Source organism: Pyrgilauda ruficollis, unplaced genomic scaffold (assembly GCF_017590135.1).
Source record: "Pyrgilauda ruficollis isolate IOZ18807 unplaced genomic scaffold, ASM1759013v1 scaffold35, whole genome shotgun sequence".
Classification (NCBI taxonomy): Eukaryota; Metazoa; Chordata; class Aves; order Passeriformes; family Passeridae; genus Pyrgilauda; species Pyrgilauda ruficollis.
The window spans coordinates 3232193-3244810 of NW_024524934.1; the positions used below are offsets into that span (position 1 = coordinate 3232193).

The 12618-nt window shown below is 46.0% G+C and overlaps 1 protein-coding gene across 1 annotated transcript in view; it reads left to right on the forward strand.

Annotated features, from left to right (window-relative positions):
• Positions 1-12618, forward strand: part of BMP6 (bone morphogenetic protein 6) — a gene marked incomplete at its 5' end in the record, with an annotated part of 89194 nt that overhangs the window by 70270 nt on the left and 6306 nt on the right. The window contains 2 exons of the mRNA XM_041475345.1: positions 4587-4735; positions 5921-6118. Of these exons, the coding sequence (XP_041331279.1) occupies positions 4587-4735; positions 5921-6118 (347 nt within the window). The remainder of the gene's footprint in view (positions 1-4586; positions 4736-5920; positions 6119-12618) is intronic.

Sequence of the window (12618 nt, forward strand, 5' to 3'; positions counted from 1 at the left end):
CTTAGAGGGGGAAAGCACTGAAGCTAAATGCAAGCTGTTTCTCCTATAAATGCCCTGAGCACATGGTTGGGATGCTGGCATTAAGAATAGTAGCTATATTTGATATTTATATCTGACAAATCTGCTCTCTGAGGACACTGAAGCTAAATCCTGCCTTCTGAATTACACAGGCCATATTTCCTCCAGTAAACTGTGTACTCCGTTCTGTTTATTGCAGCCACTTGTGATTGCTTTGTTGACCTTTGCTTTTCTGTCCTTCTCTAAAGTCTTCTGAAGGCCATGGAAACACTGCCTTTTATTTCTTGAGACTTGAGCCGTATTTCAGGGCCTTGATGCAGAACAAAGACCTCAAGGACCTCCTGTTTTGAGTTGGGAGTCTCTAATTTGCATCTTCCTATTTAATATCCTCTCTTGTATCAGGAAAGTTGTTTCAGCTCATCACCTCAGTTTCTCCCATTCACTTGCTTCCCTTTAATAATAAAAAGTTAATGCATAATATGCCTGCAGCAGCCTTCCTATGGAAATCAGTAACTGGACTCATCCAGATGGTCAAGCTGAAAATAAAGATGAGCCTATTGGGCTCATTAGTGACAATGAGGTGGCAGAAGCTGTGTAGAAACCCAGAGGCAGGTTTAGACAAAGAGTATGAAGAAGCTGCCTGTTTTGGTGATGAAATTTATCTTCTGTATACTGAATTTTAAGGGAGGTGGCAGAGGTTCTTTGGTGTCCTTGACATCTGGGGTTGCTTGGGCATGAAACCTCTGGACTGACTCCGCTTTCTACAACCTATGTTAAGAGCAGATACTTCTTCCTCTTTCTTCAGTGTTGCTGGCTCAAAAATGTCTTCCAGCCTTTATTTTTCTAGTTTTTCTTGTTCCTCACATTCTCTTCGTGTTTCCCTCAGGTTCCATCTTGCCTCTGTTGTTCTCAAAAGCTGAAGCTTTCAGACACCCTTCCATGAATGTGACCACATACACACTTACTGCTTCCGCTTGGAAGGCCACTGCCTGCCTCACTGCACACGATCAATGTTGTCATTTAATGACTAGAAATTCAGTACTTTGTTTTGTGTCACTTGTTCAGTATATTTCTTACTTTCTTGTTCACTCTTAAATTTTGCTTTAACTGTGGGCTTGCAGCTACTTATGTGTAGTGCTCTTCAGCATGGTGTTTGACTGCTTCCTAAACTATTTCTCTTTTGGACATGGCTATAAGGCCTCATTCTTGTTGTGCAGATGAAAATATTTGTAATCCCTTTTTCTTTGCAGACTTTTAATCCAAGGTCTCTCCCTCTAGTCCTTGCATGTCTCTGTGTCCCCCACGACTATAAAAAACCCTCCACCTTTCCCTGTCTACAGAGATATTATTTCTTTTTGACCAGGGACTGAGATGGCATGTTCTTTTCCTTTAACCTTCCTTCCTATTTCTCTTTGACCAGAGGCTAGTCTGGGAGATTTCCCCGTGTCCATTTCAAGATCAGACATCCTATAGCTTTTTTTGCAGGAGTAGCAGGGTATCTTAGCCACACAGCAGTAGGAAAGAACAGATTCCCCTCAGGGGATTCATGGTATTTGGGGGAAAGGAGGGGAAAGTATGTTCCCTGCATGCAAAAAGTCCAGAGAATTTTGTTGCTGAGAGCTGAATCTCTGTTGAGCCTTTGTGGGCAGCAATTTTCAAGTACTGCTTGGTCAAATTTGAGGTGATTTTCTTAAGGGTTGGAGGGACATGCAAGATTTCTGTGAAATATAAATATGTTTATATATAAAGGCATGGTTAAAGACACACAGTTAAATAGTTGGGAGGGTTTTATATGTGAGTAAATTTCCCCCCCGCCCCTTCTTCCTCCTTAATTTTGTCTTTGGAAATAGGTGACTGAATATTTTTTTTAAAACCTTCATGCCAAAATGGAAACTAGTAATGATACGCAGTTGCTGAGGCTTGGGTGAAAAACGTTGATTGAAAAGAGGCTTAAAGAAAAGGTATTCAGATGTGTTGCCTACACTAAAATACTTGTAGGGTGAACCTTCATCCGGCTGAACAATGCAAAAGTCATCTGAATTGCAGAGCTGATTGAAAACCAGTCCTGTATGGGACTTTTTGCAGAGACTTAACTGGACTGGAAAGCTCAATGGTCCACTTTTCCTCATTTTACAGAGGAATCAAAATCTTTCCCCAAAGGGAAAGTGACAGACTGGGATAATGTGGCTCATTCTTCTCTGGTAGAGTTGTTCTTTGGTCAGGCAGTTTTCTTACTATATTTGTGGAGGATGCTAAAATGGGGGATACCCATTAGGGGGCAAGTCTGTATTTTAAGTAATCTAATAATTGTGGCGGTTCAGTCTGAGGTGGGGTGGGGGGAAATTTGATTTGGTGGAAGGGACATTTGCATTTGGACATGAAAAATCATTGAAATTTGAATGACTAGGGAATTACTGTGTCCTTTGCAGTTCAGCAGCATGAATCCAAGGATTATAGCAGATCACAAGGTGAACTTGAGTTAACAGTGTGAATTTTGTGAAGAAGCCAAAATCGTATTCTAAGGTGTGTGAGTAGAGGCACAGTCTGTGAGATGTATCAAGATTATCCTTCCACTGTACTCAGCATCAGTGAGGTCTTGATCTGAGCTGGGTCAATAAAAAGCAATGAGAGAAGTCAAAGTCTATAAAACAGGGCTTGTTAAGGAGAGACTGGAGATATTGTTATAATAAGAAGGGGACATTGTTGTGGCATTTAAGTTAGATAAAAGAAGGGGGAGAACGGTCACATGAAGCCCATTCAATTTCCTGGAAAGATGAGAGAGTTCATGAGGCTGAAGATATACGAGATCAGGTCAGGCAAACATCTCTCAGGAACAACATGGTAGTAGGTGATCCTGCCTGGAGTTCAGGGGAGTGGGCTAAATGACGCCATGTAGACCATTTTGGCTTTACAGCTCTCTGATGTCCAGGTGCCTTCCCAAAGGTCAAGACAGTGGGAATGTAAACTTTCAACCCCCTCTTTGTGGTTTTTTTAGACCTGACTACTCCTTTGTGTATGTTTCAATGTTCAGGAGGGTTTGCTCTTAGAGAGTTCCTTGTGTAGAGGAGTTACAGAGATCAGGAAGCAATTGGTGTGAGGAGGAAGGTCGGAACAGGTGCTAGGAAAAACCCCTTTTCAGATATAGTTGACCTCAGGCATTCGAGAGGCCCAATGTTTAAGTCATATTCAGAGTGGGAATGATGTAGAAGTTCATTCCTCTCTTAAAACTGGAGAGGGAAAGAGTGGTCACAGCTGCAACTGCTGATTGCAGTTGCCTTTAAGCAACATTTCAGTTTAAATACTCTGCCTGGGAAAGCCCAAATCTCTCAACCTTAGGGTTTCAAAAACATGTAGCAGCTGACCAGCTGTAGCTGCTTGCTGCTGTTGGAGGTGAAGGTCAGAGTTGCTCCTGAGCCCTCCTCCTGCTGGAGGAACGGTGGCAAAGACTCCTGTGGGAAAGGTTGCTGAGTCAACCACAGTGTGCAGCTACCAGTGAGGTGGAGGAAAGCCTCCATGCTGTAAAAATAGCTGCCCTAGGAGCTCTAGTACACTTAAGTGCTTATTTTTCCATGTGTGATCTCACGCAAACCAAGCTGCTGGGCAGTATGACATAGCAGTTGGCCAAAAATAAAACGTAACTCCATCAAAATTTTTTTTCTGAACTTAACCTTTGGTGGGTAGGAGAGACGGGTACCCTGTTTCCTCATTTGCATTGTTAGGAAAAAAAATCCAGTGGGGAGAAGAGATGTAGATGGGATTGACACCTGGTATCCATTTTGTGATGATGGCCACAGGTAAAGGGTAGGAACTGTAGCTTTCTTGCACAGGAAAGTTGCATCTCTAATACAGTAAGAAAATGTACATGGGATTTCTCTGGGTGCTTCTGCAGCTGATTTCATTGAATAGAGTTTGGTTGAGTACTTGGTGCTGCAAAAAAGTTGTTGACTTAAAAGCATTTGAAGCTGAAGCTCATGAAGGTGGTGCAAGACCAGCAGCCTTCGAGCAAGGCATCCAATCATTGATAAGCCTCAGAAAATGTCTTTAGAGGCCTTTAGAGGTTCATTTTCCTTCACTTTTTGATGCTTGGCCAGTTGTTTATTTGGTTCTTTATTTTGGTCTGTTGAGGTAGGCCTGTGTTTGTGTATGGGGAGCTTAAACCATGATACCCCTGTGGCAAAAGCCATAGAATGCCTGGTCATGCTGGTGGTTCCACTGGCTATTAATGTACTAAATGTATGAATGAAGTAATGTCAGAGCTAGGAGTACACCCTTCAGGAAGAAGAGTGCCTTACTAATCCCTTGCTGGTGGAGAAATGGACAGCCCTGAGGAGTAGGATTGCTTTCCTCTATCTTAGAAAATGGTGAAAACCTTTATAATCCTGAATTTCACATGTGGAAGTACATGCGTCTCATGGCAAAACTCTGGATACAAGTGGGCAGATTTGAGACATTGTTTTGTTTTAGACATTAACATAACGTAGAACTATTTCAGGTTTTGTTTCTGTAACAGCAAAAGTCAGGAGAGAGAATCCCCAACCTCACAGTCTTGTCATTACCCTTCTCTGCAGGGCCTCTGACCTGTTTCTGCTGGACACGCGGGCGGTGTGGGCGTCGGAGGAGGGCTGGCTGGAGTTCGACGTCACTGCCACCAGCAACATGTGGGTGATGAACCCCCAGCACAACATGGGACTGCAGCTGAGCGTGGTGACCCGCGATGGTAGGTTATGGGCCAGGTAGCACAGGTCACCCCTCAGTCTCTTGGATGCTGTCTAGAAGAGGTGCTAACAGGACTCTGCTGGGATGAGGCAGGCTGAGCACTCTGCATTCCTAAGGCAGCTGCAGCCAACACCATGAGCAAGATGTCTGAGGGCACAGGTGGTGGGCTGTTGGTTCCTGGCTGTCCCATGATGGACATGTCTTTCCCCATAAGCGAGGTCAGCTGTCCCTAGACAGTACCAGGCCAGTTGGTGGAGATGGGTTTGGGTAGGGCCTCAGTTTCTGGGCTGGAGGTGGAAGGGGACATGGAACTGGGATGCCATGTGGGGTGAGATTTGGGGATGAGAAGAAGAGAAAAGGCAGAGGTATGTACCTCCCCATGTGGGTTTATGTCAGCTGTCCTGGCTGCTGTGACTGCTGTTGATCTCATCAAAGATGACGTGGGAGCACTGCTGGAGAAACTATGTGGTTGCTGTGTGGGGCAGCTGTAATAGCAGCATTTCACAACTTACAGAAACTTTGAAGGGGGGAAAAGAAAAGAAAATTAAGAGACTGCAAAAGAGCATGAAATTGAGTGTTGGAAGATAAGCAATGGAGAGGATCTAGATGAGCAGAAGGTGACAGTGACATCTGTCTTCTATAGGAACCAATCTCCAACTTTGTTTTTTTCTATTGCTTCATGCTGCAGTTTAGTACACCTGTGATGTCAAGTTAGACTAGAGGGGCTGTCCACTTCTCCCTGAGGAAATGTTAGTGCCAAACTCTACCTCCCCAACTGGGCTGAGAGCCTATCACTGTGCTCCTGGCAAAAGCACACCATCTCTTTGCCCTCTGCTGTCCCTAGACATCTCCTAATCTCATGTCTGCTTCTTGTGTTTCACAGGCAGCAGGACTGATGTCATGACACATCAAGTTCAGTGTTTTACATATCTGTCTATATAACTTTACTACCAAATGGAACTAGAGATGCCAAAGGGGCACCAAGGAAGCAGATGCTGCAGTGAAGTCTTGTCCAGTGTGGGTGGAGAGCTGTCATAACAAGGTCCATAGGTCGTAGTGGCAAGAAAGAAATGTTTGGTGTTTAAAGAAGAGTATGAGCAAGAAGAGAGGAGACACTGGTTGCTGAAAGGAACAATGCAACTGCACCGCTTCTCTAACTTTTCTCCCTTTTCTGTTTGGCTTGAAGGTTTCAGTGTAAACCCTAGAGAAGCAGGGCTGGTAGGGCGAGATGGCCCCTATGACAAGCAGCCTTTCATGGTGGCCTTCTTCAAAGTGAGCGAGGTTCACCTTCGCACCACTAGGTCAGCGACCAGCAGGCGCAGGCAGCAGAGCCGGAACCGCTCCACCCAGACTCAGGACGTTTCCAGGGTGTCCAGTGTCACAGGTAATCATGGAACAGGGATAATCAGTCGTGCAGCACAAGCTGGGATGATGCCTTGTAATGGCTCTGGATGCTTTGGAGGGCAGAAGCAAGAAGGGGGTCGTGAGGTGGGATGCTCTTCGTTGGGGGAATAAGTTAGATCTGCAAGGTTGTAGGAGAGGAGGTCTCACATAGTGAAACTTACAGGAGTCCTCTTGAATCCAGCGTGGAGTCCAGACCCCATGTGAAGTAGCATCCATTGAATTCAAGGTGGTGAGGTATTTTAACCACAGCTCTTGTGCTTGTAGGTTGTTTGCTGTGCAGTATTTGTCTAGAATTATGCCCTGTGAAATGCAGTATTTCAAAGACTATCTCTCTCTACACTGAGATTTATGGTGTTGCATGTACACATTCCCAACAGAATCCTCTTTTAGTTTGCTTTGGAAAAAACATGGAAGAACAGCATGAGATGCTTTATTTTTTTAATCTTGTGAGAACATCAGTATACACATGGTGAAGTACCTTTCCAGGCAGGCAAAGAAGTTTGCCTTTTTGCTGTGGACAAGTTGCATGTTGCAGGTTTTGTACAGGAGCCTTGTGGGTGCTTTTGTGGGCTGGTGGGGCAATAGAGTAACAATTACATTTTGGCAGCAATTGAGAGTTTTCTGTCTTCTAAGTCTTGTCTGTTTTCCATCACCACAGTGCTACAAGCCCTTCATTCATAGAGTACCTTCTTTCCTCTCAAACATTTCAGCCTATTCCAAGTTGCTTGATTAATTTGCTTATGCTGCCCCCTTGGTTTCCAATAGGATCCCTGCTTTTCCCATGTCTAGAAATGACTATGCCCCAAGGAAGAAAGGCAGCTGTATTTTTTTAGTCTATGTCCAAACACAGCAGAGGGAGAGCATTGCTGATGCTTAGCTGGTGGGAATATGTAGGCTGCTCCCTGCTCTTGCATGCTTGGGTTGGGGCGAGCCATGCTTGCACCCAAGGTGGCTCCATGCTGCAGGGAGCAGAGCCAGGCTGGGAGCCCTTCCAGGGCTGGCAGCCAGAGTTTGTGCATGGCCATGTGTTGGCTCAGCTCAATTGCTCCAGCCCACTGTGGTGAAGGACTTGCCCTCTGGGCTAGTGTGTGGCAGCAGCAGTTGGCCACTAGTGGCCTTTGCGTGTCCTTGTGGTGCACGCTGCAGCGTGGCTGTGGGCTCCGATGCCGTGCCGTGCAAGTGCCAGACTCAGCTGGGTGTGAGATATCCTTTGTGGATTTTAAAGGCAGGAGGAACAACTCAGTTCTGCAGCCCAAGCTCCCTGGGGAAGGCTGGCCAGTGCCAGCGTGGCATTTCTGGAGGAGTTATCATCTGATTTGCCATGGGAACACTTTCTGTGCATCTAAGTTGCTGAGACCTGCTTTGGTGCTCCTTCAGGTTTCCACGCTGCAGTTTTAAAGCTGGGCATCGTAGCTGCTTGCTGAGTTACTTTCCTGCATGATGAACTTGCCAAGAGCACAGGTAGTTTATTCACCTGGGTGTTGTAAGACCAGCTGTTATGCAGGCAGTTCTCCCACTTAGGTAGGCTCAGCTTCTGTGCTCCCTTCACAAGAGACAATTTTTTAATGCATTCACAGTGCTTTGGGAAAGTTACGTGCTGCATTGCTGTTTTGTGGTGCTAGTGGCACTTGGAGTCAGGATAAGCTCCAGATTTCTCTCCCTGGCTCTGCAAACTTCACAGTGCTGAAACAAAATTTTCACACTATTAAATCAGGTGATGTGACTCAAAGCCCCAGAGGGAGCAGATATGTTGAGCAAAAAGGGCTATTTGTACTTTGCTGCTTTCTTGACTACACCACACATCAGGTCATAAAATTCTAAAATGACAAAAAGGGAAAATAGCTGGCATTCTGTGGTCTCCAGGGCTTTTTTTGGGCCAGCTTTAATTTAAAACCTGGAATTTGGCAGCGCAGTAGTCAACAAGGTATAGTTTAGACTGTGGATTTAAGGCAGGGGAAAGGAGGGGAATTTAAAGTTAAGATGTATGTTTGGTTGGTTTCTGTGTTTAGAAAAGAGAGACTACATCATCTTGTTTTCCTTTCTAAGTGTGACACTCTCAGACTCTGTTCTCTTTAAGAAGTGGTTGATTTAACAGCCCAAGAGCACCAATGACCAAAAAGTGTTTTTAGCATTAGAGATCACAGAACTTTTTTCTTTTTTTTTTTAACCTGGGAGGATAAAAAAATCTTGATGCATGGTGGGGCTGAGGAGGCATTTGCCCCAGGATGAAGCAGAAGGCAAGCCCAGGGATTATCCTGAAGGCTGCCTGGCTCTTCTGAGGGTGCCCTGATGCATCTGGACCCAAAGTGGGTGCAGAACTGGGATGCTGCAGTTCCCTTCTGTGCTTCTCCTCGCCCGTGCATCTTCTTCCCCTGTTGTGTCTCACATCTTGTCAGATTTTTGGTTGGTGCTCTTCCCCAAGGTAGGATTGCTGCTCCCTACCAGGGCTTGAGAGCAGTTTCTCTTCTGCAGAGAAAGGCAGTTTTTAGTTTTGATGGGGTTTTTTTGTAGACTGCAACTTCCTTCCTCTGTGTTAATCAATACATAGGGTTTTCTTTTTTCAGTCCAAATAGGAACCCCTTTTCCAGAAGATGCTGTGAGTTGTTTTGGGGCAGTATGTTTTAAAAAGCCCCAATTGCTGTCTAGACAAGTGTTTCAATCAGTTTGGAGTGCATGAAGTGTGCTGTGGGGCTGGTATTGGACCTGGGGAGGCAGGGATTTGGGTGAGGGCATGCTGCTGTGTATGGGAAAGGGACCCCACTATGCTCCCTTTGGCGTGCAGTTGTCCTGCAGTCCGTACCAGGAGTTCAGATGCTAGGGCTCTGTCTGTGGCACAAGGTTCTCAATAGTCTGTGGTTTTTTTTGCCAAGAATGCTTACTTCCATGTATTATAAACACGTAATTATTACTGGCTTATATAAAATAGAACTGAGCAACCCCCATGGTTATAAACTGCTTTGACATAGAGTTCTGTGCCAATGCATTCCTGGAGCCTCAAAATTCTTCTGCAGAAGGAGGATGAGCAGGAAGAAAAGGGAGTATTTTCATCTGCTGAGGCAGAAAGTCACATGCCAGGTCTGGCCCCAGACATGGAGGGACACGGTGGGTGGGAGGTGTTTCTCTGCTGTTGTCTGCAGGGCCTGGAGGCCCTGGCTCAGCTGAACTTGCAGTGGCTTGAACTCGTGCTCTCAGACTCGTGCTGACCCTCCAGCTGACCGAAGAGAAGGGACTGTCCAGCGTAACAGGCAGTGAACCTCTGCCCTTCAGCAAACTCCATAACTTATGGATTTTGCACAGGGGTATCTCTTTCTCCAGTGGCGATAATCCTTCTCTTCTGCAAGTCAGCCTCCAGGCACATCCGTTCCTGTCAGCTCCTCCTCATGGAGAGAATTTAAATCCTGACTTTGGGCTGCACTTGCTGCCCAGAATGAAACTCAGGCCAAGTCCCTTTTTAGGTCCTTCTCTTTAATGCCTCCTGGACTGAAGCAAGGTGCTCCATGAAAAATGGAGAGGCCCTTCAAGTGGCCTTTCCTTCCAGCAGACGTGCACTGCACCAGGCAGATTTCCCCATGTGTACAGGAATCAGATATTGCAAAGGGCAGCATGCACAAACACTGAAGGCAAATAAGGCCAAATGCTTTTGTGATGGCAAGGGCCTTGTTAATAAACTTTGTTATCTGGCAGCCAATCTTCCCTCCAGTATAGTTTTCCCCTCAGTGCAGTGTTTGGATGCAGACTGGAGCAGCGTGGCCAGCATTTCTGTATGTGCCTTCACATGCGGGTTCACGTCGGCCCGACATCTCCCCTTCTTCCCACCCAGGCAGATCACTTTCATGTGAAGTGGGCTGTTATTAACTGTGTGATCAGTTTACACCAGCTTTATCCGGACAAATCACCAAAGTCAAACACCAAGAAGAAGGGGCTGGCCTTGGAGACCTCTGTCAAAGCTATTTTGAATCACAGAAGCAATTAATAACTGTGTGGAATTTGGTAAACTGGCACCTTGAGAGCAGTGAGGGTGTTCTCAGATGGATCGACTGCAGTAAATATTTATATGTTCTTTGCCAGCACTTAACGTGGGAGAGGTTATAGGAAATCTAAGGTGGGTGCATAAGTATCTGTAGGAGGAAGACCATTAGGGTCAGGCTGTTCTCTCACCCTTTTCAGCAACACACATGCCAGTGTCCAGCCTTAAGAGAAACATCTGTGCCTGCGGAAAGTCAGACTTGGGTCCTGGTGAAGGCAGACAACATTCAGTGCAAACACACCACAGAGACAAGCCATCTTAGCTGTGCTGTTTTAACTGTGCTGCTCCGGGAGTTATTTTTAAGTGCAGAACTAGGGGTTTGAGCTTTTTTTGAATCTCTGTTTTAGACAAAATTGTTTGCAGCATGATTAAATGCAGTGCCTTGTAAGTGCCAAGTTAGTGTTTCTGAATTGGTATGTTCGGGGGAAAAAATAGAGACAGTTTTGCTAAACCCACAATGAGCCTACAGGAGCTCCCAAAGCAGCTCCCTAAACTCTCAGAGATGCTGAAGGCCTCTGGTGAGCAATCCCTGCCAGCTGTGCCGTGGCAGTGTGGGCCAGCCCTGTGGCAGCTGTTTGCAGCACCTTCCCTCTGTAGGCTGCCTGCTCTTGGCCCTCCTGGCTCCCTGCTGCAAGGCTGGTGGGAAGGGACACAAACCCTGTTGCCTCTTGGCAGCTGGATCTTGCACTGCAAACCACCCCAAGTGGCAATTTGGGCTAAAACAGCTGAGCACGCTGGCCTGGGGTGGCTGATGCTGCTTTCCAGGCTGTGCAGAAAATGTGTTGTGGAAGCCAACTTCAGTAGCTCAGTGAGCTTTAGCTCACTGCCAAAACCCTGTGACTGTGTATTCCTCTTCTTTTCAGGCCCATAACTGATGGGATTTCAGGATGTATGCCCCATAAGGGCATATGCTGAGCCCCTAACTGTGGGGAATGGGTCATGATTCATCTGTACCTCTGCATCTTTTTCCCCAATTCAGAAAGCCACTGCTAAGGGTTGCTTAAAGGTTTGTAGCTTACCTAAAGTTGGACTAAAATAGCTTCCATAAAGCAAGCATACTAGGCAAACACATAACAAGAAAAGAGGGCAGAGGATCTTGGGGTGAGGGTTAAACAGGGAAGAATGTAAAGCTAGAGAGAAGGGATGTTTAATGTGTTGACATTTAGAAAAGCAATGGCTGAGGCTGAGCAAGTGAGGAGGTAGAGCTGTCTGCATCTGCCCTGGATGGAGAGCAGCCAGGGCTCCATGCAGAGTGTGAATCAGGTGACTCTGACCAGTGAGCTGAGGCAAGTTTTTGGGGTAGTGTGAGAGAGGACACGTTCATAACATGTTCTGCTTCGTGTACCTTGTTAAGCAGCTCTTTTTTTCCACCCCTGTGTTTTCTTAAACTTGTGATTGCTTGCAGCCTTCCTTCCCACTCCTGTTTTCTCTGCCTCCCTTGCCTTCTCCCCTTTCCTGTAGCAGATCTGGGTAAATTGTAGCTGGATTTGGAACATGGCACCATTTTACCCACTGAGTTGTGAATAGATCAACTCCACTGTCAAACACACATGGTTTTCCCCTAAACAATCTATATATCCCATTGAAGAACAATGAAGTTGTGTTCTCAGGTGTTTCAATGAAAGCTGTTGATCACTAAAAGCACCTTCTGGTTTTTTTTCCCCTCATTATGACCAAATCCTTTTGAAACATCTCATGCTAGAAATTTGCTCCTGGACTGAGCTAGGGAGTGGGAAGCTTCATCTGAAATAAACCACCACGCCCTGGTTTCTGCTGGGTATGTCTGGTTTGAAAATGGAAAGCTTGAATAGAGAGACTCGCCTCCGTTCTTGCTACCGCGTGCTCCTGGAAGAGCGAATGTTTATGCTGCAGCAGGCTGTTAACCAGCTCTGCTCACCTGATTAAATCCGTGATTGAAGTGAAGCTATTCAAAGGCTGAAATGCAATCCTCAGAGTTTAAAACCCAACTGCTTCTAAAAACAACTCTCTAATCTTTGGTGGTTGGGAAGCTGGGTTTGAGGTGTAGAGTTTTTTTTCAGCCCTCAGTGTTAACTGTACCCAGCTGTACTGCTGTGCTGCCCTTAATGTCAGTTGGATGTTCTTTTAGTATTATAGTTTTTCTTCTGAATAAATATTTGCATTTGTCGTTCCCAAACTTCGGGGCGGGGGGAATGGTGCTGGAGGGAAGAAAAAGAAAGGCTTATTCAGAGCCAAGGAAAAAATCACTAAAAATATTTTTCTATCCCAGCTGCTGCATCTGGGGAAAGCGGCACTGGGAGGGTGCCCTTTCAAGCCATGTTAGGGGCACCAGGGGGCTGGTGAGCAGAAAGATCTAGGGCAGCAGGGGGCAGGGGCATCAGCCTGTGGCATCTGCCTGCTGACAGGAGCGCCTTTACTCGCAAATGGGAGCTGTGAAGGAGGAGAAGGCCCCTGTGGAAAGGCATGGGAGGAAA